The sequence below is a fragment of the Hypanus sabinus genome, chromosome 2 (assembly GCF_030144855.1).
Source record: "Hypanus sabinus isolate sHypSab1 chromosome 2, sHypSab1.hap1, whole genome shotgun sequence".
NCBI classification, from domain to species: domain Eukaryota; kingdom Metazoa; phylum Chordata; class Chondrichthyes; order Myliobatiformes; family Dasyatidae; genus Hypanus; species Hypanus sabinus.
Window position 1 is genome coordinate 39836215 of NC_082707.1, and position 24680 is coordinate 39860894.

The 24680-nt window shown below is 40.3% G+C and overlaps 1 protein-coding gene across 1 annotated transcript in view; it reads left to right on the forward strand.

The window, feature by feature from the left end:
- Positions 1-24680, forward strand: part of psmd1 (proteasome 26S subunit, non-ATPase 1) — a 145903-nt gene that overhangs the window by 108750 nt on the left and 12473 nt on the right. The window contains exons 17-19 of the mRNA XM_059944518.1: positions 9557-9671; positions 10358-10474; positions 23128-23230. Of these exons, the coding sequence (XP_059800501.1) occupies positions 9557-9671; positions 10358-10474; positions 23128-23230 (335 nt within the window). The remainder of the gene's footprint in view (positions 1-9556; positions 9672-10357; positions 10475-23127; positions 23231-24680) is intronic.

The window sequence follows — 24680 nt, forward strand, 5'->3', positions numbered from 1 at the left end:
TGACGACAAGATATCTTATAGGATGGGTAATGTGATTGTTTTGATTAATACAGTTTCATTATTTGTTTAAATTGGCGGTGCTGCTCCAGCCTGAAGGAGTTTAAACATGACGGTAACAAATCGGTGAATTGATAAATTATGAACTGTTTTCATTTTTGTCTATGTTAAATGCCATATTGGCAGTGGGGCAGAATATGGGGTGCTAGAAGGTTCAGATATTCCCCTTAAGTGTGGGGTAAGTCCTCTTGTTCAGCACTGTTGGTGCTTTGTTCTTGTATGTGAGTTTTTTTTATTTACTTATTGCTGCTTAGCTGATCTTAAGTTGGGTTTCTTCTCCGGAGTCACATGATTGTTACAAAGGTTTGTGACCAGTAATATATTACAACTGTGCACTTGGAACAAGCAAGAGAGAGAAAATCCTACTAAACCTGAAAAAGGTGGATTTATCCTTATTGCAGGAGACACATTTAAATGATAAAGAACATCTAAAACTGTAACTGAGTGGATTTGATCAAGTCATCTTATCCTTATTGCAGGAGACACATTTAAATGATAAAGAACATCTAAAACTGTAACTGAGTGGATTTGATCAAGTCATCTTTTAATACCAGGAGTCAGGGAGGGAGTGGGGTTGGCTATTTTAATTAGGAAGAACTTGCCTTTTAAATTATTAGACTGCATTAAAGTTAGGTATGGAAGATTTGTGATTGTTAAGGCTTCAGTATATGGAGAGGAATATGGTATTCTCAATGTGTACTGCCCTCTAGCTCATCCTCTCAAATTCCTAACAGGTGCTTTTTCCAAACTTACAATCTTTTCAATACAAAACATTATTGTGGGTGGGGATTTTAATTGTCTCATGGACCCATTGATGGACAGAGTGCCAAGTGGTCCCCCATTGCTCTCCTCACAGTCCAAACAAATCATGGGCTTATGTGGAGACTAGGACTTGTGGATATGTGGAGGTTGTTACATCCCTCAGACAAGGACTTCACATTTTTTTCTAATCCACACAAGTGTTACACCAGAATAGACTTTTTTCTAACCCCCAAAACACTCCTAGATTTAGTTGTATCCTGCACAATTGGAACTATCACTATTTCTGACTATGCAGCAGAATATTTAAATATTAAGCCCAAAGATAATTTGGCACGATCTAGACATTGGAGGCTGAATCCTTTTATCCTAAAAGATAATAAATTTATAGACTACTTCCGAACTCAAAACTTTCCTATCTATTAATTCCAAATCAGCTAGTAGCCCATTGATGCTCTGGGAAACTGCTAAGGCCTATGCAAGGGGATTAATTATGTCCTACTCTGCTAGTAAGAAGCGACAGGCTGCGGAACAGCAGCGCCTAGTGGAAGCAAGGCTTGCAGCAGCTGAAAAGGATTATATTAGTAAGCCTTCTGCAGCCAAGTTACAGAATATCACAGCCTTACGCTGTACACTAAACTCTTTACTTAAACAAGCAGCCAGAAGAAAACTGACATTTGCTAAACAATGATTGTTTGAACATGGTGAAAAACCAGGTGGGTATTTAGCTAGAAAGAAAAATGCCTCTCAGACTATTGCTTCATTTAGGGATGAGACAGGAGCCCTCACTAGTAATTCTAAAATGATTAATGTTGTGCTTAAGAATTTTTATTCTAAACTGTATCAATCTGAGCAATGTAATGATGGACAATCTAGGATGGAGTCCTTTCTCAGGAATTTAGATCTCCGAGGCATTTCTTCTGAACAAAAGTCCCTTCTCAACGCTCCGTTACCTATACATGAGATACAGGAAGCTGTGAGACAGCTCCAAAGTGGGAACGCCCCTGGTCCTAATAGACTCACTAGTGAATTCTATAAAGTACTCACAGGGTTATTATCAGAGCCTATACTAAAAATGTTCAATCACGCATTTAATTGTTGTCTCTTCCCACCATCATTGAGAAAAGCTAATATTTCCCTAATTCTTAAGAAAGGAAAGAGCCCTGAAGATTGTGCCTCCTACAGGCCTATTTCATTGTTAAATGTTGACTTTAAAATCTTACCTAAAACCTTAGTGTTGCAATCAGAAACTGTGTTACCTTTTGTCATAAAAGATTATCAAACAGGTTTTGTAAAAGGCCGTAGATCACCTAACAATATCAGAAGATTACTTAATGCGATTCAGACATGTCAGCAACAGGCAGTGGACGGCTTGGTGGTTTCTTAGACGCAGAGGCGGCCTTTGATCAGGTCAAATGGCCATATCTTTTTCACTTTAGAACCATTTGGTGTGGGCAATAATTTTATTATGTGAGTGAAGGTTCTTTATAATGACCCTTTGGCTGCGATCCTCACTAATGGTATTAGGTCGGATAATTTTAGTATTCTGAGGGGCAGCCAGCAGGTCTGCCCTTTATCACCACTACTTTTCTCACTAGTGATGGAGCCATTGGCTGAGGCTATTCAGCGAGACACCAAAATATCTACTCCAGGCATAGGACTAAAGTCACATAAAATTACATTGTATGCAGATGATGTTCTAATTTTCTTATCAAACCCTGCTATATCAGTCCACCATCTTACACAATGCATCAATTCATTTAGCGCCTTTTCAAGTTATAAAATCAACTTTACTAAATCAGAGGCTATGCCTCTGGGGAATCTGCAGCAGGTACCTGACACTTAGGGTGTTTTCCCCTTTAAGTGGTTGCAGACAGGTTTTGTTTACTTAGGCATATTTATCACACCTACGTTTGATCAATTGCTCAAAGCTAACTTTACACAGTTATTTGACAAAATCAAACGGGATCTTGAGCGATGGAGCACTCTTCCCATTGCTTGGCTTGGCAGAATATCCTTGCTCAAAATGAACATTCTTCCTCATCTGCGCTACCCAATACGAATGATTCCAGTCATTTTTACCCAACAAATACTTTAAAATAAAATAGCTGGTTTGTTTCTTTCATCTGGAACAAAAAAAATCCTGTATTAAAATGTCTAAATTACAGTTTCCCAGTAGTCTAGGGGGTCTGGATTTTCCAGACATCAAAAAATATCAATTAAGTTCCTTTTTATCTTATGTGGTTGACTGAGTTTGCAGGGACCCTTCCTCAATTTGGCTAGACATTGAAGCTTCACAAGCAAAATGACCTCTTATTAATTTGCTTTTCCTCAATAAGATGAAACTAGTTAAGGAATATTGTTGCAGTCTAATAACTATTAATACAGTTGGGGCTTGGAGGGCGGTGCGACAAAGTGAGGACAACGCAGCGAAAGTATCACCCTTCACTCCAATAACTGGCGGTCCAGATTTTCAGCCTGGCATAATGGATTCGGGATTTAAACTTTGGATTTCTAAGGGTATTTTCTGTGTAGGAGATTTGTTTGATGAAGGAAGAATTGTGTCTTTTAGTCATATAGTACAGAAATTTAACATATTCAACGAGGATCTTTTTCGTTTCTTTCAGATAAGAGATTATATACAGAAAAAAACATTGTTAACTGACTTCTCTAGTTCTGAAAAGAGGGAATACATTCCTTTGGACTTTTTGACATGTGTACAAATAGTTTTCATAAAACATGGCAACCTTTTCTGCAGTATGTAGATGTAAACCTGTCTGCTCTACGAATAAGGGCTTTTGCATAGGACGTTGTGGTGATGTCTATATTTTGATGGAAGTGTTCTGATACCTTATCTGTGAGAGGAAGAAACGTAAGTGTATCTGGAAATTGAAAGTTTTGTTATGCTAAGCAAAAAAAAATTGAATAAAAACTGTCCACTCTGTAATTAACAGCCGTTTCTGGCATCTCCAAGTCTGAATGCTTGAAACCACAGTGAGGAAGACAGTTCTGCTTATTTCTCACCAAATATCAGTGACAAGAATGACTACTTTTTGAACACAAACGCAAGTAACTGACACTATTTGAAAATTGTTCACTCTAAGCACAGTGTAGCGTTAATGGCCACACAAGTTCATGCAACTGACACTAGTTTGAAAACTGTTTGGCAGCAGTCTCCTTTTCCAATTAGGTAGCAAATATATCAAGGGAATCACAGATGTTTTCTTAACTAGTTTTGTTCTTTATGACTTGTCCCAAGTAAGTGGCTGCCCTGATTAACCAATGGCCCAATTAGCCAGAATCCACTGTATTTCCTTTGCTTCCTCACTGGAGTCTTGGTTCTTCAAACATTTCTGAATAATTCCTTCTATCTACTTATGTTTAAATTATTGTGCCTTTTTAATATTCCCCATTATGAACATTACTGCCATGGGGTATCAAAACTTGATTTTGCTAATCCCTTTTTCCTTTCTCTCCTTGCATTCTATCAACATTTTTATCTTTTTCACTTTGGATATTAACATTTTTCTGTTATATGGTATGCTTCCTGTTTTCAATGCTACATTCAGATAGCGGCTCCCAACACTTCTCCATACAGGTTGCAATACACTCAGACGTATTGTGCACATCCAGACTCCCAGGATCCTGCAAATACTCTCACTTGGATCCTTATTCCTGACCCAAGTGTCCAAAGTATTTAGTTTAAGTCATCCAGTTTCCCTTCTTCGTGTCTTACAGTGCTTGCTACCTGGAGAACAGCTCCTTAACACAGAACTAAATTTCTTCTGACTGCAGCATTTACCTTGGATGTGGTCCCCTTAGACAAAAGTGTCCACAAGCTCCCACAAATTGCAGCAGCAATATTTCTCTTGTTCTCTTATTTTTTATTTATTTAGTTAGTTTAACATTTATTAAATTTACCTCATTTATTGAGTTTATAAGCTTAATTTGGTTAACTTAACACACCCCACCATCATTTGCCACTTACATGCCTTACCTGTGATGTCATATTGTAGATTTCTGTGGTTGCAGATCTAAACTGTCAAAAGAAATGCCAGTTTGAAGTTGGTCGTTCACTATCAACCTACTTCACTGAAGCAGTCTTCCTTTCAAAAAACTACACTTTGTTTGCAAGCTTTGTTATCCAAAGAAAGTACTGGGAAGGATTCAAAGTGCAAATAGCTCTAAATTTTGTATTTTGGTTAGTTAGAAGATTGTGTTGGATGGTAAAACTATTAGGCAATGTTCATGCACAAAAAAAAGCCATATAATTAATCATAATCTTTATCACAACTGTGCTTGTTCCCATATTCCACAAGTATTACATTTGAAGTCATTATCATTCTCTTAGGCTAAATGTTAAGTCAGTTATTCTTTCCACATCACACTGAGACTTTTTATATATATTTTGGGGATTTAGGAAAAGTTGCCAATTATCTTTCTTCCCTAATTGCCATTGATGGTGGTGAAGTCCATCTACCAAGATGGTCCCAATGGTACTATTCAGCAGAGTGTTTCAGGAGCTGAATCATCAAAATATGTTATGGACATATTCTTTAGTTGGTTTGCTTGTATAGATCTAATACCCTTGTATGGCATTTTTTGATCACTGGCCTCAGTAATTTCTCTTCTTTAATATCCCTTGGAATTGGAGAGAGCCTGCTTCCACTCTGATTTTATGTAACTAATAAGGCCTGAGAGGGAACTGTACACTTTTCAGAGATGTGATGGGATATGCCTGGCAGGCAGGTGGAATATGAAGACTTCAAACTATCTTGTATATTAGAAAGTTTATATAATCAATAAACTTAAATGATTTTAATCATCAATGATCTGCAAGTTTTAATTGTGACTATAAGAAGCATTTTATGTAGCTACATCATGAGCTGGTCTGGATACTGCTCTGCCAGTGGTCTCAAGAAACTGCAGGGAGTATTGGATCCAGCTCAGCTTATTATGGAAGCCGGTCTCCCCTCTGTGGACTCTGTCTATGTTTCTTGCTGTTTTGGTAAAGCAGCCATCACAATAAAAGACCCTACCCTGAATATCCTTTCATCTCTCTACTCCCATTGGGCAGAAGATACAAAAGCCTGAAAACATGTACCATCAGGATCAAGGACAGCTTCCATCCCACTTATTGAATGTTTCCTATTCATACAAAGATGGACTCTTTACTTCATCCACCTTATTATGGCCTTGTACCTGCAGTTAGTTGTGTTTTCTCTGAAACTGTAACACTATATTTTGCATTCTTGTATTATTATGCCTTGTATTACCTCAGTACTCAGATGTAATGATATCTGTGTGGATGGGTATGCAAGATAATTATTTCACTCCAGCTCAGTACATGTGACAATAATAAACAAATGATGTACTAGTTGTTCATCTTCAGCTGAAGTTTTTGAGATGGCTTCTGAGGAATTATTTTTTTTATATATTCAAGTATATGACATTTTTATAAAAGGAAACTGCTAGCAAAACATAAGCACTGTAAAATTATGTGCTACAGAAAGTAGTAATCTTTCTGTGGTATTTTTACTTTGATTTTTGTTAAGTTCCAATTGTATAATCCAATAGGTCTTTAAAGCTATATAGAAGGCTAAAAGCCTCATGCCAGTTTTAGTTTTTAGATCTGCAATGAAACCAGTGTAAACAAGAAAGAATCTACAAATGTTGACAATCTGAAACATAAACAAGAAATATTAGGAACACACAAGTTAGCTGACATTTATAGAGAGAACAGACAATGTTGTCTAAAAGTATGATTAGTTGTTTGCATCATTTCTTTCTTCACTTAGTCTTGTGTGTTTGAAATTAGATCTCACTCTGCATATGTCAGACTTGTGACAAATACAGAGTTCAATCTGGAATCCAGGTGTTTTACAGCACAGAAACAGGCCCTCTGGCCCGGCATATCCATTGTGCCATTTGGACAGCTTCATGGTTAGGAAAGGTTTAGAAAGATACGGGCCGGATGCAGACAGGTTCAAGAAGGCACCTTGAATGGCATGGACAAGATGGGTCAATGAACTTGTTTCCATGCTGTATAACTCTGACATTAACTGATGTGAAAACTAAAAATGTGTATCGCATCAGTGAGAAATTTTTTAAACCCAGCTAAAGCAGTAGTGTGACTTGGAATTCGTCATGGAAGCAAACCCTTTGGCCCAACTCATCCATCAAAGTGCTCATCTAAGCTAGTCCCATGTGCTCGTGTTTGACCCATATCCCCTAAACCTTTTCTATCTCTGTGTTTATGCAGATGTTGTTGTACCTGCCTCAACGACCTTCTCTGGAATTTGTTCCATCTACTCACCACCCTCTGTGTGAAGAAGTCACCCATCGGGTCCTTTTTAAATCTTTCTACTCTCAACTTCAACATGTGCTCTTTCTTGGGACAAAAGAGCTTTGAACAGTGGCCAACCCAGACATGGGAAGTTTTGAGAGGAGGGGTCTTCAATCAGGTCCACTGCCCAAGTACAAAAGGCTGCAGCAGATCACTACAGCAATAAAGAACTTTGACCAGCAGCCAGTTGTCATTTGAGATTGATTAGCAAGAGCAAATTAAAGGAAGGCAAGGGCAAGCACAGCAGCCGTTGTGTGAGTGGACAGAGTCGTGGCTTCCATGAAGAGAGGCTTCAGTTAGAGAAAGCAAAAGATAAACTCAAGCTTTTTCTTTATATCTGTTCAGTTAGGACAGTTGAATACTCTTGTGGGATGTGGGAAGGCAAGGAGACGTCCAATGTCCTTAATAATTACAACTGTGAGAAGCGCATCCAGCTGCGGCTTCTAATGATCTAAATGATCTATGTTAAGGAGTTGGAGCTGGAACTGGATGAGATTTGGATCATTCAGGAGTCTGGGGGTGATAGATAGGACACAGAGAGAGATAGTTAAACCCAAGATGAAGGACACAGGAAACTGGATGACAGGAGGGGGAAGGAGGTTAAGGAGTCAGTGCAGAGTACCCCTGTTGCAATCCTTTCTCTCCCCCCCCCCCCCAACAATAGGCATATCTCTTTAGATGACCTAACAGAGGAAAGTCAGAGTGGTCAGGTCTCTGGCACTGAGTCTGCCTCTGTGACTCAGAAGGGAAGGGGAGGTGAAGAACAGGCACGCTGTGGTGATAGGGGATTCATTAGTTCGGGGAATGGATAGGCTGTTGGCGAGAACAAGATTCCTGGATGGTACATGGCCTCCCTGATGCCAGGTTCCAGGATATCTCAGAAGGAGTCCTCCACTTTCTTAAGTGGGAAGGTGAGCAGCCAGAAGTCATGGTCCATGGGGGTACCAATGACATGAGTAGGATGAGTAACGAGGTTCTGCAGAGGGATTTCAGGGAGTTGGATGTGAAGTTAAAGAGCAGGACCTCCAGGGTTGTGATCTCAGGATTGCTACCTGTGCCATTTGCTAGTGAGGCCAGAACTAGGAAGATTATACAGTTTAATATGTGGTTAAGGAGTTGATGTAGGAGAAATGATTTGGTGTTGGATCATTGGGTTCTCTTCCAGGGAAGGTGGGACCTGTGCAGGAGGAACGGTTTGCACCTGAACTGGAGGGGGGCCAGAACTAGGTAATATTGCTGAAGATGAGGTAGCTGATTTACAGACAGAGGCAATGTGTAGTGAGGAGAGACTGTTGATAGGGCAAAATTGAAGTCTACAGGATGAGTTGCAACATAATAAGAGAAATAAAAGTGAGAAGGATGAATACAGGACTGAAGATACTGTATTTGAATGTGTACAGTATACAGAATAAGATGGATGAATTTGCAGTACAATTACTGATGGGCAGGTATGATGTTCGTAGACATCATTGAATTATGGCTGAAAGAAGACTATAGCTGGGAGGTTAATGTTTGAAGATGCACATTGTATTGAAAAGACAGGCAATAAGGCAGAGGGGGCAGCATTGCTTTGTTAGTGAAAGATCAAATCAATAGAAAGATGATGGCAGTGGAGGTCAAGTCCTTATGTGTATTCAGTGCTGAGGTTGAAAGATTCTTGGTTGATCATGGCATGAAGAGATATAGGGAGAAGACTGAGGCTGAACAGAAAATTGGATCAGCCATGACGAAATAGCGGAACAGACTCAATGGGCCAAATAGCGCAATTCTGCTCCTGTATCTTATGGTCTTATTTCTTAACCATTTAATGTCAGTATACTGATGTGCATGATTTAAATTCTACTATTAAAGTGGCATTCAACATGCAAACTATTGAAAATGGAAGTGGAAGAAAGATTGCCAATTGCTTGGCAAATCTTTATTCTACATTCCCTATATTACTGGCTTGTTTTTTTTTCCACTTAAAAACAAGAAGTGCTACCTCTGGAGCTTTCCAGCACATCTGGAGAGGCATTGTTTTTCAACCATCTGTGACAAATCTTTCTTCTTTTGAACTTGAATGAATATTTAGCCTGTTCCCTTCAGTAGTGGAATTTTCAAGTCCTGCAATGTGGGTGGTCATCGTGTCTGCTGATGTAGAATAGTGACATACTATTTTTTGAGTAAACATCTTTATATACAGAGTTAACAATCTCATTTGGGGTTCAGTTACGCACTCCCATAGCAGTTCCTCTCTGTACCATTATGTGTGCCACCAAATCAAAATGATTGGTAAAACTAATGAGATGTTTATGCATAGTTGTTAATACAGAAGTTGTTGGTTTCATGTAATGAATGATAATTTGAATTTAAAATTAATGTTATTTTACATTTAATATTTTCTTTGTTTTATAGAACACCAGAACAGTGCCCAAGTGTGGTGTCTCTTCTTTCTGAAAGTTATAACCCCCACGTGCGGTATGGTGCTGCTCTGGCTCTTGGCATTTGCTGTGCTGGAACTGGCAACAAGGTGCAATCCTATATTAGTTTACAGTTATTAGATGTTCTGTGTCCCTATTGTGTAAAATTAGAGGCAACTTTAATATTATTATTTAACCCAGTTAACTCACTGTAGGGCATAATACAGTAAATTTAACATCAGATTTAATTTTTGCAACAAAATGTTGACCCCTCTGCATGATTGTGCAGAGCAAAGTCGGAACTTTTAATCAGTTCCACTCTCAACCAGTGGGCATTCATTTGAAACCGATCTGATGTGCTTTGCTAAAGGTATTTGAAGAAATTCTTTGAATAGGAAGACCCATTGAAATAGTTGATATATCATAAGAGAATGTGGATATTCTGTCCAGAGCATTAATCATCACAGTGAGATCCACTACGTTTTACTTTTATAACTCTTTTACTCATTTAGGTTCACACACAGACTTTAAAAATCAACAACAAATTTCTTCTACTTCATTAATCATTTAGCAATTGTTGGTTGTTCTGCAGAATCCTCTACTTTGAGGAGTTCAAACACAAGCTGGGTGATCAGTTTAGGAACAAATCTGTTGTGTCTACAAGCATGACATTGATACCACTAAATGACTGATTCTTTGGATTTTCAAATTATTAATGTCTAGCTCAGAAATTCCAGAGTGTATCTAAAATCTAGCTTTTACATTCATCATTACAAATATTTCCATACTTTTGCAGGAAGCTATAAATCTTCTGGAGCCCATGACTAATGATCCAGTGAATTATGTCCGCCAAGGTGCTCTGATCGCATCTGCTCTGCTCCTCATCCAGCAAACAGAAATCACATGTCCAAAGGTAAGACTGATTACAAAATATGCCTTCAAGTCCATCGAGTCATAGAGTAATGCAATATGATATAAGGTCACTCAGCCCAATTAGTCCATGTTGCCCACAACATCCACCATGCTGATCCCAGTTGCCTGAGTGTAGTCCCATTATCCTACCATCCATGTACCCATCCAAATGCTTCTTTAATGTTGCAATTGTATCTACCTCAACCATTTCTTCAGGCATTTTATTCCAGATACTCTCTGCCCTTTGTCTAAAGAAGTTGCTTCTCAGGACTTTTTAAAATCCCTCCCTCTAATCATATACCTGTGCCCTTTAGTTCAGGATTCCACAGTCCTGGGGAGCCAACTATGAACATCCACCTTATCCATGCCACTTATGATTTTGTAAACTTTTGAGGTCACCCCTCAATCTCCTACTCTCCAAGAATCATAGAATACTACAGCGCAGAACCAGGTGCTTCGGCCATCTAGACTATGCCAAACTATTAATCTGCCTAGCCCTATTGACATGCACCGGGACCATAGCCCTTCATACCCCTCTTATCCATGTACCTATCCAAATTTTTCTTAATTACTGAAATTGAACCTGAATCACCACTTGCACTAGCTGCTCATTCCTCACTCTCACCACTCTGAGTGAAAAGGATCCCCCTCATGTTTACCTTAAACAGTTCCCCTTTCATCCTTAACCCATGACCTCCAGTTCTAGTCTCACCCAACCTTAGTGAGAAAAGCCTGTTTACAGTTGCCCTATCTATATCCCTTATAATTTTATATACTGCTATTAAATCTCCCCTCATTCTTCTACACTTTAGGGAATAAAGACCATAAGACATAGGAGCAGAATTAGACCATTTGGCCCATCGAGTCTGCTCCACCATTGAATCATGGCTGATCCTTTTCTCCCCTCCTCAGCTCCACTCCCCAGCCTTCTCCCCATTACCTTTGATGCCATGTCCAATCAAGAATCTATCAAGTTCAGCCTTAAATACCCACAACGACTGGCCTTCACAGCTGCATGTGGTAACAAATTCCACAAAATTCACCACCCTCTGTCTGACTAAAGAAATTTCTCTGCATCTCTGTTTTAAATGGACACCTGTTTGTTTTGAAGCTGTGACATCTTGTCTTGGACTCCCCTGCCAGAGGAAACATACTTTCTACATCTACTCTGTCTAGGCCTTTCAACATTTGAAAGGTTTTCAGTGAAATCCCCCCCTCTTCTAAATTCCTGCGATACAGACCCAGAGCTATAACATTCCTCATATGTTAACCCTTTCATTCCTGGAATCATCCTTGAGAACCTCCTCTGAACTCTCTCCAATGCCAGGACCTCTTTTCTTAGATGAGGAGCCCAAAACTGTTCACAGTACTCAAAGCACATGACCATGCATTTTCCAAAACTGTATTTCATTTGCCACTCTCTTGCCCACTCTCCTAAACTGTCTTAAGTCCTCTGCAGCCTACCTGTTTCTTCAACACTACCTGCCCCTCCCCCAATCTTTGTATCATCTGCAAACTTGGAAACAAAGCCATCTGTTCCATCATTTATATACAGGATAAAAAAGAAACAGTCACAAGACTGTCCCTTGTGGAACACCACTAGTCACTGGCAGTCAACCAGAATGGATCCTTTTATTCCCACTCACTGCCTCCTACCAATCAGCCAATGCTCTAACTATGCCAGTAAGTTTCCTGTAATACCATGGGTTCTTAACTTGGTAAGCAGCCTCATGTGTGGCACCTTGTCAAAGGCTTTCTGAAAATCCAAATATACAACATCCACTGCATCTCCTTTATCTGTCCTATGTGTAATCTCCTCAACGAATTCCAATAGGTTAATCAGGCAAGATTTTTCCTTAAGGAAAATATGTTGACTTCATCCTATTTTGTCCTGTGTCACCAAGTACTTCACAACCTCATCCTTAACAATTGACTCCAACAACTTCCCAACCACTGGAGTCAGGCTAACTGGTCTATAATTTCCTTGCTGCCTTCCTGCTTCCGTAAAGAGTGGGGTGACATTTGCAATTTTCTAGTCCTCTGGCACTATGCCAGAGTCCAATGATTTTTGAACGAACATTACATCTCTACCTCTACCTGGTTCAGAACCCTAGGGTGCAGTTCATTTGGTCCAGGTGACTTAAATACCCTTAGGTCTTTCAGTTTTTTTGAGCACCTTCTCCCTTGTAATAGTAACTACTCACTTGTCTTCCCTTGCACCCTTCAACATCTGGCACATTGCTAGTGTCTTCCACCATGAAGAATAATGCAAAATATCAGCTCAGTTCATCTGCCATCTCCTTGTCCCTGTTACTATTTCTCTGGTTTCATTTTCTAGACATCCTATATCTCCTCTAATCTCTCTATTACATATTTGAAAAAGCTTTTTCTGTCCACTTTGATATTGTTTGCTAGCTTGCTTTCATATTTCATCTTTTCCCTTCTCATAATTCTTTTAGTTGCTATCTGTAGGCTTTTAAACGCTTCCCAATCCTTTGATAACCCAGTAATTTTTCCTTTGTATGCCCTCTCTTATGCTTTTACGTTAGTTTTGACATTCCTTGTTAGACACGGTTGTACTATCTTGCCATTTGAGTATTTCTTTGATTTTGGAATACTTTTATCCTGCACCTTTCTCATTTTTCCCAGAAACTCTCACCATTGCTGCTCTGCTGTCATCCCTGCCAGCAGCTCCTTCCAATTTACTTTGGCCAATTCCTCTTTTGTACTACTGTAATTTCCTTTACTTCACTGAAATACTGCTATGTCAGACTTTACTTACTCCCAGTCAAATTTTAGGTTGAATTCAATCATATTGTGATTGCTGCTTTCTAAGGGTTCTTCCACCTTAAACTTCCTAATCACCTCTGGTTCATTACATAACACCCAATCCAGTATAGTTGATCCCCCTAGTAGGCTCAACTACAAACTGCTCTAAAAAGCCAACTCGTAGGCATTCTTGGGATCCATTTCCAGCCCGATTTTCTTAATCGACCTGCATGTTGAAATCTCCCATGATTATCGTAACATTGCTCTTTTGATGCACCTTTTCTATTTCCTGTTGCAATCTGTGGTCCACATCTGGGCTACTGGTAAGCCTATATATAACTGCCAGCAGAGCCCTTTTTACCCTTGCAGTTTCTTAACTCAACCTACAAGGATTCAACATCTTCCGATCCTACGTTGCGTCTTTCTACTGATATGAGCCTATTTTCTTCCAGCAGAGCCATGCCACCCCTTGTGGCGACCTTCCTATGATACAACGTATAACATCGGACATTCAGTTCCCAACTACAACCACCCTTCAGCCATGATTCAGTGATGGCCACAGCATCATATCTAACAATCTTTAAAAGTGCAACAAGTTCATCCACCTTATTTCTTATACTTCGTGCATTGATATATAATACTTTGAGTGCGGCATTTGCTACCCTATTTGATTCTGCATCTCTAATGCACTGATACTCACCCTGCTGGCTGCAATTCTGTCCTATCATCTGCCTGCCCTTCCTGACAGTCTGACCTTGATTTTTTACCATCCATCCTATCCTGAGTCCCTTCACTTTGGTTCCCACCCTCCTGCCAAATTAGTTTAAACCCTCCCCAACAGCTCTAACAAACCTGCCTGCAAGAATATTAGTTCTCTTGGGCTTGGGTGCAATCTGTCACTGTTGAACAGGTCATACCTCCCCCAAAAGAGACCCCAATGATCCACGAACCTGAAGCCCTGCCCCCTGCACCAGCTTGTCAGTCATGCATTATTTTGCCAAATCATCCTGTTTCTACCCTCACAGGCGAGTGGCACAGACACCAATCCTGCTTCTCAGCTTTCTATCTAGCTCTTTAAATTCTCTTTTCAGGACCTCCTTGCTTTTATTTCCTCTGCCATTGGTACCAATATGTACCAAAACATCTGGCTGCTCTCCTTCCATCTCCAAAATGTTCTGGACACGATCCAAGATGTCCCTGGCCCTTGCACCTGGGAGGCAAAATACCATCTGGGTGTCCCGTTCGCAACCACAGAATCTCCTGTAGTTTCTCTGACTATTGAGTCCTCTTTCACTATCACTCCCCTCTTTCCCTTCTGCACCACAGACCTATGTTCAGTGCCAGTAACCCACTCTCCGTGGCATTCCCCTGGGAGGTCATCCTCCACAACCGTATCCAAAGTGGTATACTTATTTTTGAGGAGAATGGCCACGGGCATCCTCTATGCTAACTCCCTTCTCACATTTCCATTTCTCCAGTCACCCAGCTACTTGCCTCCTGCAACCTCAGGTGACTACTTCCCTGTAACTCTGATCAATTATCTTCCTCACTCTCCCATCCAATCTGAAGCTCTTCCAGCTGCTACGCCAGATCTTCGAGGAGCTGCAGCTGGATGCACTTCATGCAGATGTAATTCCTTGGGAGGCTCTGGGTCTCCCAGGACCCCAACATCAGTCATGAAGAACACACAACAGCCATTTACTACAAGGTACAACAAGGGAAAAAATAAGGAACTTTAACAAAAGCTTACTCAGAGCCAACATCTCTTTCAAGCCGAGGCCTCCTTTAAGTCAAAGCCTGACGCTTCTACTCTCGACACTGGACTACCCCCACCCAACAATGGCTGCTTCGCTTGTCCCTTCTTTCCTTTTAAACAAGCATCGTCACCCTGCGAGAAAGCTCGTCGCTGTGTCCTGCTCTTGCTGCTGATTGGATCATCGGAATATAGTTCCAACCTGTTTAACCTTTCCCTATGATTCAGGTCCTCAAGTCCTAGCAACATCTTTGTAAATTTTCTCTGCACTCTTTCAATCTTATTAATATCTTTCCTATAGACAGGTAACCAGAACTGCATACAATACTGTAAATTTGGCCTCACCAGCATCTTATACAGTTTCATCTATGAATTTGATCTATGAAGGCCAGTGTGTCAAAAGCTCTCTTTATGACCCCCTAGCTACTTGTGATTCCACTTTCAAGGAATTACGGATATGTATTCCCAGATCTCTTTGTTCTATCGCATTCCTTGGTGCTCTACCTCTCCCTGTACCAGTCCTACCCTGGTTCGTCCTCCCAAAGTGTAACACCTCACACTTGTCTGCATTAAATTCCATCTGCCATTTTTTCCAGCCCATTTTTCTAGCTGGTCCAGATACCGCTGCAAGCTTTAATAGCCCTCTTTGCTGCCTGCTCTGCCCCCAATCTTGGTGTCATCTGCAAATTTGCTGATTTAGTTTACTATATTATCATCCAGATCATTGATGTAGATGACAAATAACAATGGACTTGGCACCATTCCCCATGGCACACCATTAGTCACAGGCCTCCAGTCAAAGGGGCCACTTCTGCAAGGCCAATGTCTAATCCAGTTTACTACCTCTTCCTGAACGCCAAGCGACTGAAACTTCTGGACCATCCTCCCATGTGGGACCTTGTCAAAGAGCACGCACAAAGCCATATTGACCATCTTTAATCAGTTCCTGTTCTTCCAAATACTTGTATATCTGGTCCCATCCAATAACTTGCCCACTAGTGATGTCAAACTCACTGGTCTATAATTTCCTGGCTTATTTTTAGAACCTTTCTTAAGCAACAGAAAATTAGCTATCCTCCAGTTCTCTGGCACCTCACCTGTTTCAAAGGATGTTATAAGCATCTGCTTGGGCCCCGCAGTTTCTGAACTGGCCTCTCACAAGGGGAGCACCTTGTCAGGCACTGGGGATTTATCCACCCTAGATTTCCTCAAGACAGCAAACACCTCCTCCACTGTAATTTGAATACAATTCAGAATCCCATTGCTGTTTGGCCTCATTTCTACAGTCTCTGTGTCCATCTGAGTAAACATAGATGCAAAAATCTATTTAAGATCTCTCCCATCTCTTTTGGCTCCATGCACAGATGACCACTGTGATCTTCTGGATCAATTTTGTCCCTTGCAATTTTTTTACTCTTAATATATTTGTAGAAGAGCTTGGGATTCTTCTTCACCTTGTCTGCTATAGCAACCTCATGTCTTTTGGCCCTCCTGATTTTCTTAAGTGTTCTCTTGTATTTCTTATATTTCTCAAGTACAGAACCTCATTTGTTCCTGCTTCCTATACCTGCTTTTTCTTAACCAGGCTCTTGACCTCTCAAAAACCAAGGTTCCATAAACCTGTTAACTTCGCCTTTTATTCTGACATGAAAATACAAACTCCATACTCTCAAAATTTCTCCTTTGAAGGCCGCTCACTTGCCAAGCACAGCTTTGCCTGAGAGCAACCTCTCCCAATCCACACTTGGCAGGTCCTTTCTGAACCATCAAAATTTAGAATCTCAGCCTGAGGACCAGTGATCATAATGGCATTACGATCATTAGATGTAAATATTCCCCTTCACAAACTCTGTCGCCTGCCTGACTCATTCCCTAATAGAAGACCTGGTATTGCATTTCCTCTAGTTGGGGCTATGCATTAAGGAACTTTTCTTGATCACATTTGACAAACTCTTTGCTATCCAGCCCTTTTACATTATGAGAGCCTCAGTGAGGTTGTGGGAAGTTGAAATCACCTACTATCACAATCTTATGGTTTTTGCAACAGTCTGCGATCTCTCTACAAATGCGCTGTTCTGTATCCCACTGACTAGTGGGTAGTCTATAATATAATCCCATTAACGTGGTCACCCCTTTCATATTCCTCAGTTCCACCCAAAGAACCTCAATAGACAAGCTCTCCAGTCTGTCCTGTCTAAGCTCTGCTGTGACATTTTCCCTGACTAGTAATGCCACCCCTTTCCCTTTAATCCCTTCATCTCTATCATGTTTAAAACAACAGAATCCCGGAGTATTGAGCTGCCAGTCCTGCAACCAAGTCCCACTAATGGCTTAGTTGAGGCCCTCCATTGGTCAGGGTCAACCGTGAATGTTGTGTCCTAGCTACTTATGTGATACGCAAGCCAGTGCAGTACGATATGGAGTACAAGCAGTTGACCGTGCAGCAGGCTCCCCCACCTACACAGCTGACGACTCCAAAGGAACGGCTGAGACCGATACAGTTTGGCAGCAGTGGCGTCACAGAAGTTGTCAGTCAGTTTTGAACTTAACATGATGTAATAATCCAATCACAAACGAGAAAATCTGCAGATGCTGGAAATCCAAGCAACATGCAAAAATGCTGGGGGAGCTCAGCAAGCCAGGCAGCATCTATGGAAAAGAGTACAGTCCTACCGAAGGGTCTCAGCCCGAAACATCAGCTCTACTCTTTTCCATAGATGCTGTCTGGCCTGCTGCACTCCCCCAGTATTTTGTGTGAGTAGCTCAGCGTAAGACTGCTTTATGGACTCCAGCTTCAGATCTTTCCTCTGGCTTTACAACCAAAGCCCTCCCCATGAGTGGGTATAGCTGCAAGGCAGCTGAGTTTGAAGATCAGAGGTTTTTTTTCTTCTAGCTGAGCTGCCAACCATTGCTGGAGAGCCCCTTCTGCCTGAAGCATCTGTTTTTAAGGTGCCTTTAGCCTGCTTTTACCCCTTCTTCTGTCAGTATAAATGGTCCACCGGGATTAGTACCTAAGCCACACAAGGCCAGGAGCTGGACTTGTTTGTCAGAGGCTATTTGAGATGCATGCCATTGGGATCATTGAATAGATAGTGAGAACTTATCTCCACTACTTCACCTTGCGATATGAACGTTAAGAAACCTACCAACAGCTATAATGTCATAATTCCACATGCTGTTCCATGCTCTAAGCTCATCTGCCTTTCCTACAATACACCTTGTATTGAAGTGTACACAACTCAGAACATGCTCAACCTTTCGACTCCTGGCTTAACAACATCTTTCCCCACTACCACTCCACTATCCACTCTGGCACTCTGATTCCCACCCCTCCAACTCCAGTTGACCCCCCCCCCCCCCCCCCCCCCAGTTCAGGTGCAAACTGTCCCTCCTGTACAGGTCCCACCTTCCCTGGAAGAAAATTCAATGATCCGAAACTCTGAAGCCCTCCCTCCTGCATCATCTCCTTAGCCATGTGTTAAACTGTATGATCTTCCGATTTCTGGCCTCAATAGCACATGGCACAGACAGCAATCTTGATATCACAACCCTGGAGATCCCGTCCTTGAACTTAGCATCCAACACCCTGAACTAACTTTGCAGGACCTCATCACCACTCCTAACCATGTAATTGGTACTGACATGGACCACGGGTTTTGGTTGCTCACCCTCCCATTTAAGAAAACTGTGAACTCAATCAGAGATGTCCCTGACCCTGACACCTGGGAGGCAACCTACCATCTGGGAATCTTTTTCTTTGGTACTGAACCCTCCTGCCTGTTCCCCTAACCATTGAATCTTCTTAACACTACAGCTCATCTCTTCTCTCCCCTTCCCTTCTGAGTCATGGAGCTGGACTCAGTGTCAAAGTCCTGATTGTGGCTTTCCTTTGCTAGGACATGCCCCCAGCAGTATCCAAAGCCAAATGCTTGTTATTGATGGGAACAGCCACAGGTGTACTTTGCACTGGCTGCCCATCCCTTTCCCCCCTCCTGACAGCACTGAACCTGTGTCCAGTACCTTGGGTGTAACTGTGTCCCAGTTTATCCTGTTGATCCCTCAGCCTCCCAAAGAATCCAGAGTTCATCCATCTCCAGCTCCAGTTCCTTAACACTGTCTGTAAGAAACTGCAGCTGGATGCATTTCTTGTAGGTATAGTTGTCAGGGACACCGGAGGTCTCCCTGCCTTCCCACATCCCGCATGAGGAGCATTCCACTACCCTGTCTGGCATCCCCACTGCTCTTAACTGCAATATGAAAGAAAAAAGGAAAGAAAATGTAAACAAAAAATCAACCCACAGCCTCTGTCTCTCCTTACCAGAGCTTCTATGAGCCAAAGCCTTATCTCACTACTCTAACACTGACCCACTCACACAATGGACAATAGGTTATACCTAATTTCTTTTTCTTGTACCTTGCCAAGTGCTAATTACACACACCTCAACATCTCTTAGTGATGTATGGCACACAGAATGTTGCATGCACAAGGAAGATTCAGCATAGCCAGCCTCACCTTATAAATCAGACTCTTTCATCCAGTTAGTATAAATCTCTTCTGCATCCTCTCCAGCTGTACACAGTACTCCAAGCACGGTCCCACCAGTGACTTGTATAACAGCAGCATAATATCCCTACTCAAAAACTTGATGCCCTTAATGATCAAGACCACTGTTAACTTGGAAATGTTCAGCAATTCCTTAACGTTGGCTTGATACAACAACTTTGACTTGGGTCTGAAGTATAGTTTGGACCTAAACGTTTTGACTAGGGTAATGTAGTTATAGCCAGTACAAACTAACCAACAAAAATTAAGTCAGTTAGCAATACTTAGACACTTTCAGATGCTCTCACCTTTGTGAATAAACATTAATGAATGTTGTGGAGTTGAGGGGCATACCCTGCCCCTTTTTTATTTCCTTGTATGAAATGTAAGCATGATTTTGCATGTTGAGGTGGCAGTGAGGAGTTGGGGAATGGCTGTTCCTGGTGTTTGGATGATGGAGGTGAGGGTGAGGAAACTTATGGTGTTAGATTTAGATTTACAGTTGGCCCTCCTTATCCATGGGTTCCGCATGTGTGGATTGGGAAAACCCGGAAGTTGAGCATTGTTCGCCTCGTGTCTCGTTCATTTGCTATTTGTTTTGTGAGTGAGAGGAAGGAGTTTAAGGCTAGTAAGGGATGGCTGGCTAGCTACGTAAAGCGCTACAGCCTCAAGAACTTAAAGATCACAGGAGAATCAGGATCGGCTGATGCCGAGGTGGCATTAGCGTTCCCAGAAGAGCTAAGATGGTTGCCTCTGTACTGAACATGTACAGACTTTTTTTCTTGTCATTATTCCCTAAGCAATACAGTATAACAACTATTTACATAACATTTACATTGTGTTAGGTATTATAAGTAATCTAGAGATGATTTAATGTATACAGGAGGATGCGCGTAGATTATATGCAAATACTATGCCATTTTATATAAGGGACTTGAGCATCTGTGTTCTTTGGTATCCGCGGGCGGTCCTGGAACCAATCCCCCGTGGATAAGGAGGGCCGACTGTATTTATTTATCTCCATTTTATCAAAACATTCAGTGAAGTGCATTATTTGAATTGATAACCAATACAGCAAAGTATGTGTTGGGGCAGCCTGTAAGTGTTGCCACACATTCTCTCGCCAACGTAGCATGCCCACAAAGTTCAGCAGAACAACAACAAAAACAAAACAGAGCAGTTGAGAACATCAAATGTTAATGTAAGAAAACATCAGTAATATTCTCTCCCCCTACCTTTTTATTCTGGCATCGTCCCACTTCCATTCCAATCCTGAACAAGAGTCTCGGCCTGAAATGTTGACTGTTTATTAATTTACATGGGTGCTGCTGACCTGCCGAGTACCTCCAGCATTTTGTGTGTATTCCCTGCCCTCATCTTTTTATTCTGGCACCTTCCACCTTTATTTTCAGTCCTGATCTGCTGTGTTTCTCCAGCATTTTGTGTGTGTTGTATCAGTACTGGAAAGCTTTTTAAAATTACCAAGAGCGGCCGAGAGAGGTCCAGACCATGTTTGGAACCTTAAGAGGCCAATACTGGGTAGACACCACTTCTGAACATCCATTATTTTTCAGTGATGTCTTTTGTGGTGGCAGGTGTCACATTGATTTTAACAGCTACAGTTTTTTAACGCATTATGTATATAAATAATACTTTTACCAATAAGCTAACTATATTAACTAGAAGATTGTCGTTATTACCAAATATATAACTTTTTGGTGGCGGTGAAAATTTCCAAATGAGAGGAATCAAATGGTTATAAAACCATGTTGGGTTGCACTTTATTATCATAAGCCAAAGGTCTGGATGTCCACACTGATAAAACATGAACATGAAGTAATTAAAATAACATAATCTTGCCAACAAAACTATATGTATCACACTAACATAATAAAAAGTCCAAAAGTATATTAAAACTTTTGTTATGACAGTAAACACTTCCAAAATAACTGATCATTTGAGAACTTTTTAAGAAAATAAATATATACCTTGTTTATTTGTGAAATAAAGCCTGCACTGGATGTGTGAAAAGCTCCTATTGTCTGCATGAGCGTCTGGAACAGAGTTCAAGTACATTAACTGCAGTTAATGTTCAATTGTGATTAAACAGTAGAAATTTTTGAAAACTTTCAGTATTTACAGAGCACTAGTGTATTCTAGAGTTCATGCTGTGAGGCAAGTGTCTGCAGACTTCTACAAATAGAAACGTGGTGTTGACCATTTACAAAAGCAAACATTGTTTGAGAAGCTGGAAAAAAAGATGCCACTGTAAATCAGCTTTCAATGGAATATAGAATTGGTGAATAGAAGATTTGTAATTTTAGAAAGAACTAAGCAGTGCTAACTTTATAAGTAATCAGTTCCTCTTAAAGCAGTATGTCTATGTAAAATTAAATATGAAACTTGAGAATTTGGGCAAGAATGGGTGAATCAGTAAAGAAATGAAGGTACATGCTATGACAGCTCTGGAAGAAGGGCGACACTTGCTGACTGCCCCGACCACATCCTCGGACTGTGTTGGTTGTTGACACAAACAATGCAATTCACTGTTTATTTTGAAGTACATGTGACAATAAGGCTATTCTTTAAACTTAAAAGGAATTGAAACCATCGATACACCAGTGAACTTTTTAAGTGAGAAGTTAGCATGGAAAGTATGTGGCACTTTCAAAGAGCAATCTGACAAGAAGTTTGTCCTTTGTGTCCAAACACACATAAATCAAAAGCTTATCAGAATCTGTCATGCTGATAGATAATACCCTACTTGTCATTACAAGGGTCTCCTTGCATCAAAAGATTCTATTGTTTTAATCAAACATTTCTCACCAAATGTAATTTTGTCATGTAACCAGTGGACCAGTGCTATTTCCTACATCAAAAGGATTGTTAATCTAAACCTTTACATGTTAGTGAGACGAACTTTTTTAATAGCAGTCTCAAATGTACTGTTGATCTTTTACAACACCATATGTTGATCAGGAGCAGAATGTGTCATGATTCTAAGCAAATAATACTGATCCTGATGAAGAACTGACCTGATTTGAATTTATAATGGTGTCATAATTGGGTGCAGGTCTGTTGGCCAAATCCTTAGTTATCAGGCTCAGATCTGGTGACCAAATTCTATTTAAAAGTGCAGTTTTAGGATGATCAACTTAAATGCATTACATCCAAGCAACACAATTAATTTCAACAGCATGAAAGATTAGTATAATCTGAGTAAGATAAACTAAAGATCTGAGTAAAGGTAAAGTATATTGTACAAAGTTGCATCCATGTAGATTTTGCCTTTCTATATTTTAATGAATCAAATAAAACAGCATTTATGAAAATATTTGGTTCCCAAGCACCAATCACTTGAGCCTTACAGCTTGGACAAGCAAGAGTCAATCCTGACTACTGGTGCATCTCCTATGTGGGGAGAATGTGTTAACTTGTGAGTTTCATGAGTACTCTGGTTTCTTCCTACATCGTACAGATTGATGGTTGGTATGTTAGGTATATTATAAATTGCTCTTAGGAATGTGGTAGAAAATGAGTGGTGCTTGCGTTTTTCCTATTCATGTGCTGCCCTGTGGTTCTTCACTAGGTTACTCAGTTCCGTCAGCTCTATGCAAAGGTTATCAACGACAAGCATGATGATGTGATGGCCAAATTTGGTGCTATCCTAGCTCAAGGCATTCTTGATGCAGGTAATGCAAATTCTACATTGAAGCTCGATATTTTACTCAAGAAAGCTAGTCTGTGGATTTCTTGCATACAGTTTCTCTTCAGTGTAACCAGATTAAATCCTTTTAATGTGTTATGATTTTCAAAGTTACCATTAATTATTAAAGTATTACATATTTTGCCCAGCGATGAGACCAGACAAACTGAGATATATTTCCTTCTTTACACCTTTCATTTCTGAACCTCTGTGTCATATTAATTCTATACCAATGGAAGTATTCTCAAACCTAAGCTATTTTGGAAATTTGTCATTATTTGTGTCCTCAATCTCGACAGCCACCTCTTTTAAAATCTTTAAATTTAGATTGTTAGATTAATAAGATTAATAGTGAATATTTTTGTTAATCTCTAATACTTCATGTCAATGATAATTTTAACTTCCTTATTATCATAAAATCTTTATTTTCCTGCTATTTCTGACATATGTGTTGTCTTAATACCTCAAGTCATTCTTTTATTGGCTGTATTTTGGATATTGGAGACTTAAGAGCTATAATGAAGTCTACTAAGTATATCCAACTATATACAGTGCGCTTAAACTCTAGCCTCTTTTTAATAAAGGTCAACTTGCCATTTACCTTAATTACCTGTATGACCTGTCTGCTAACTTCCAGTGTTTCATGCACTGGATAACTAGCTCTTCCTGGACTTAAATCCTTTGCAAAATCTCCATTTAGATAATAATCTACTTTTTGATTCCTACTGCCTTAGTGCACGACCTTACACTTCCCGACATTAAACTTTATTTGCCAAGTTGATATCCAGTCAATCAGTCTACCAATATCCCATTGCAGAATCACGATGTCCTCCTTTCCACTATGTTCATATCATTGGCAAATTTGGAAACCCCTTCCAGGTCATTAATATAAATAATAAGCAACTGAAGCTTATGCTGTATTTCCTGGAGTCCTTCACTAGTTACATCCTTCCAGTTAGAAAAGGACCCATTTAGTCCAATTCTATTTTCTACATGATAGCCAATTTTCAATCTATGCTAGCATACTTTTCTCCAATACTATGGGCTATTAATTTGGCACCAACCTCTTTTGTAGCACCTTGTCAAATGCATTTTGGAAATCTAAATACCCTGCATCTAGTTTCCCCTGTATCTACTCTCCCTGTCACATCCTCAAAGAATTAAAGCACATCTGTCAAACATAATTTGCCTATCATAAAACTACATTAACTAGGTTTGCTTACATGCAGTTTTCTTAAATTATTATTTATTTATTCTGATTTTTGATTCCAGCATCTTGCCAATAATAAACATTAAACTAACTGACCTATATTCCTCACTTCTGCCTTGCTCCTATTAATGAACAATTTATTAAGTTTATCTCTCTTAATCGTTTAGACGCTGCCACAACCTATAGTGGTAGCCATTCTCAAAGTCAAAGAGCACTACAGCATAGA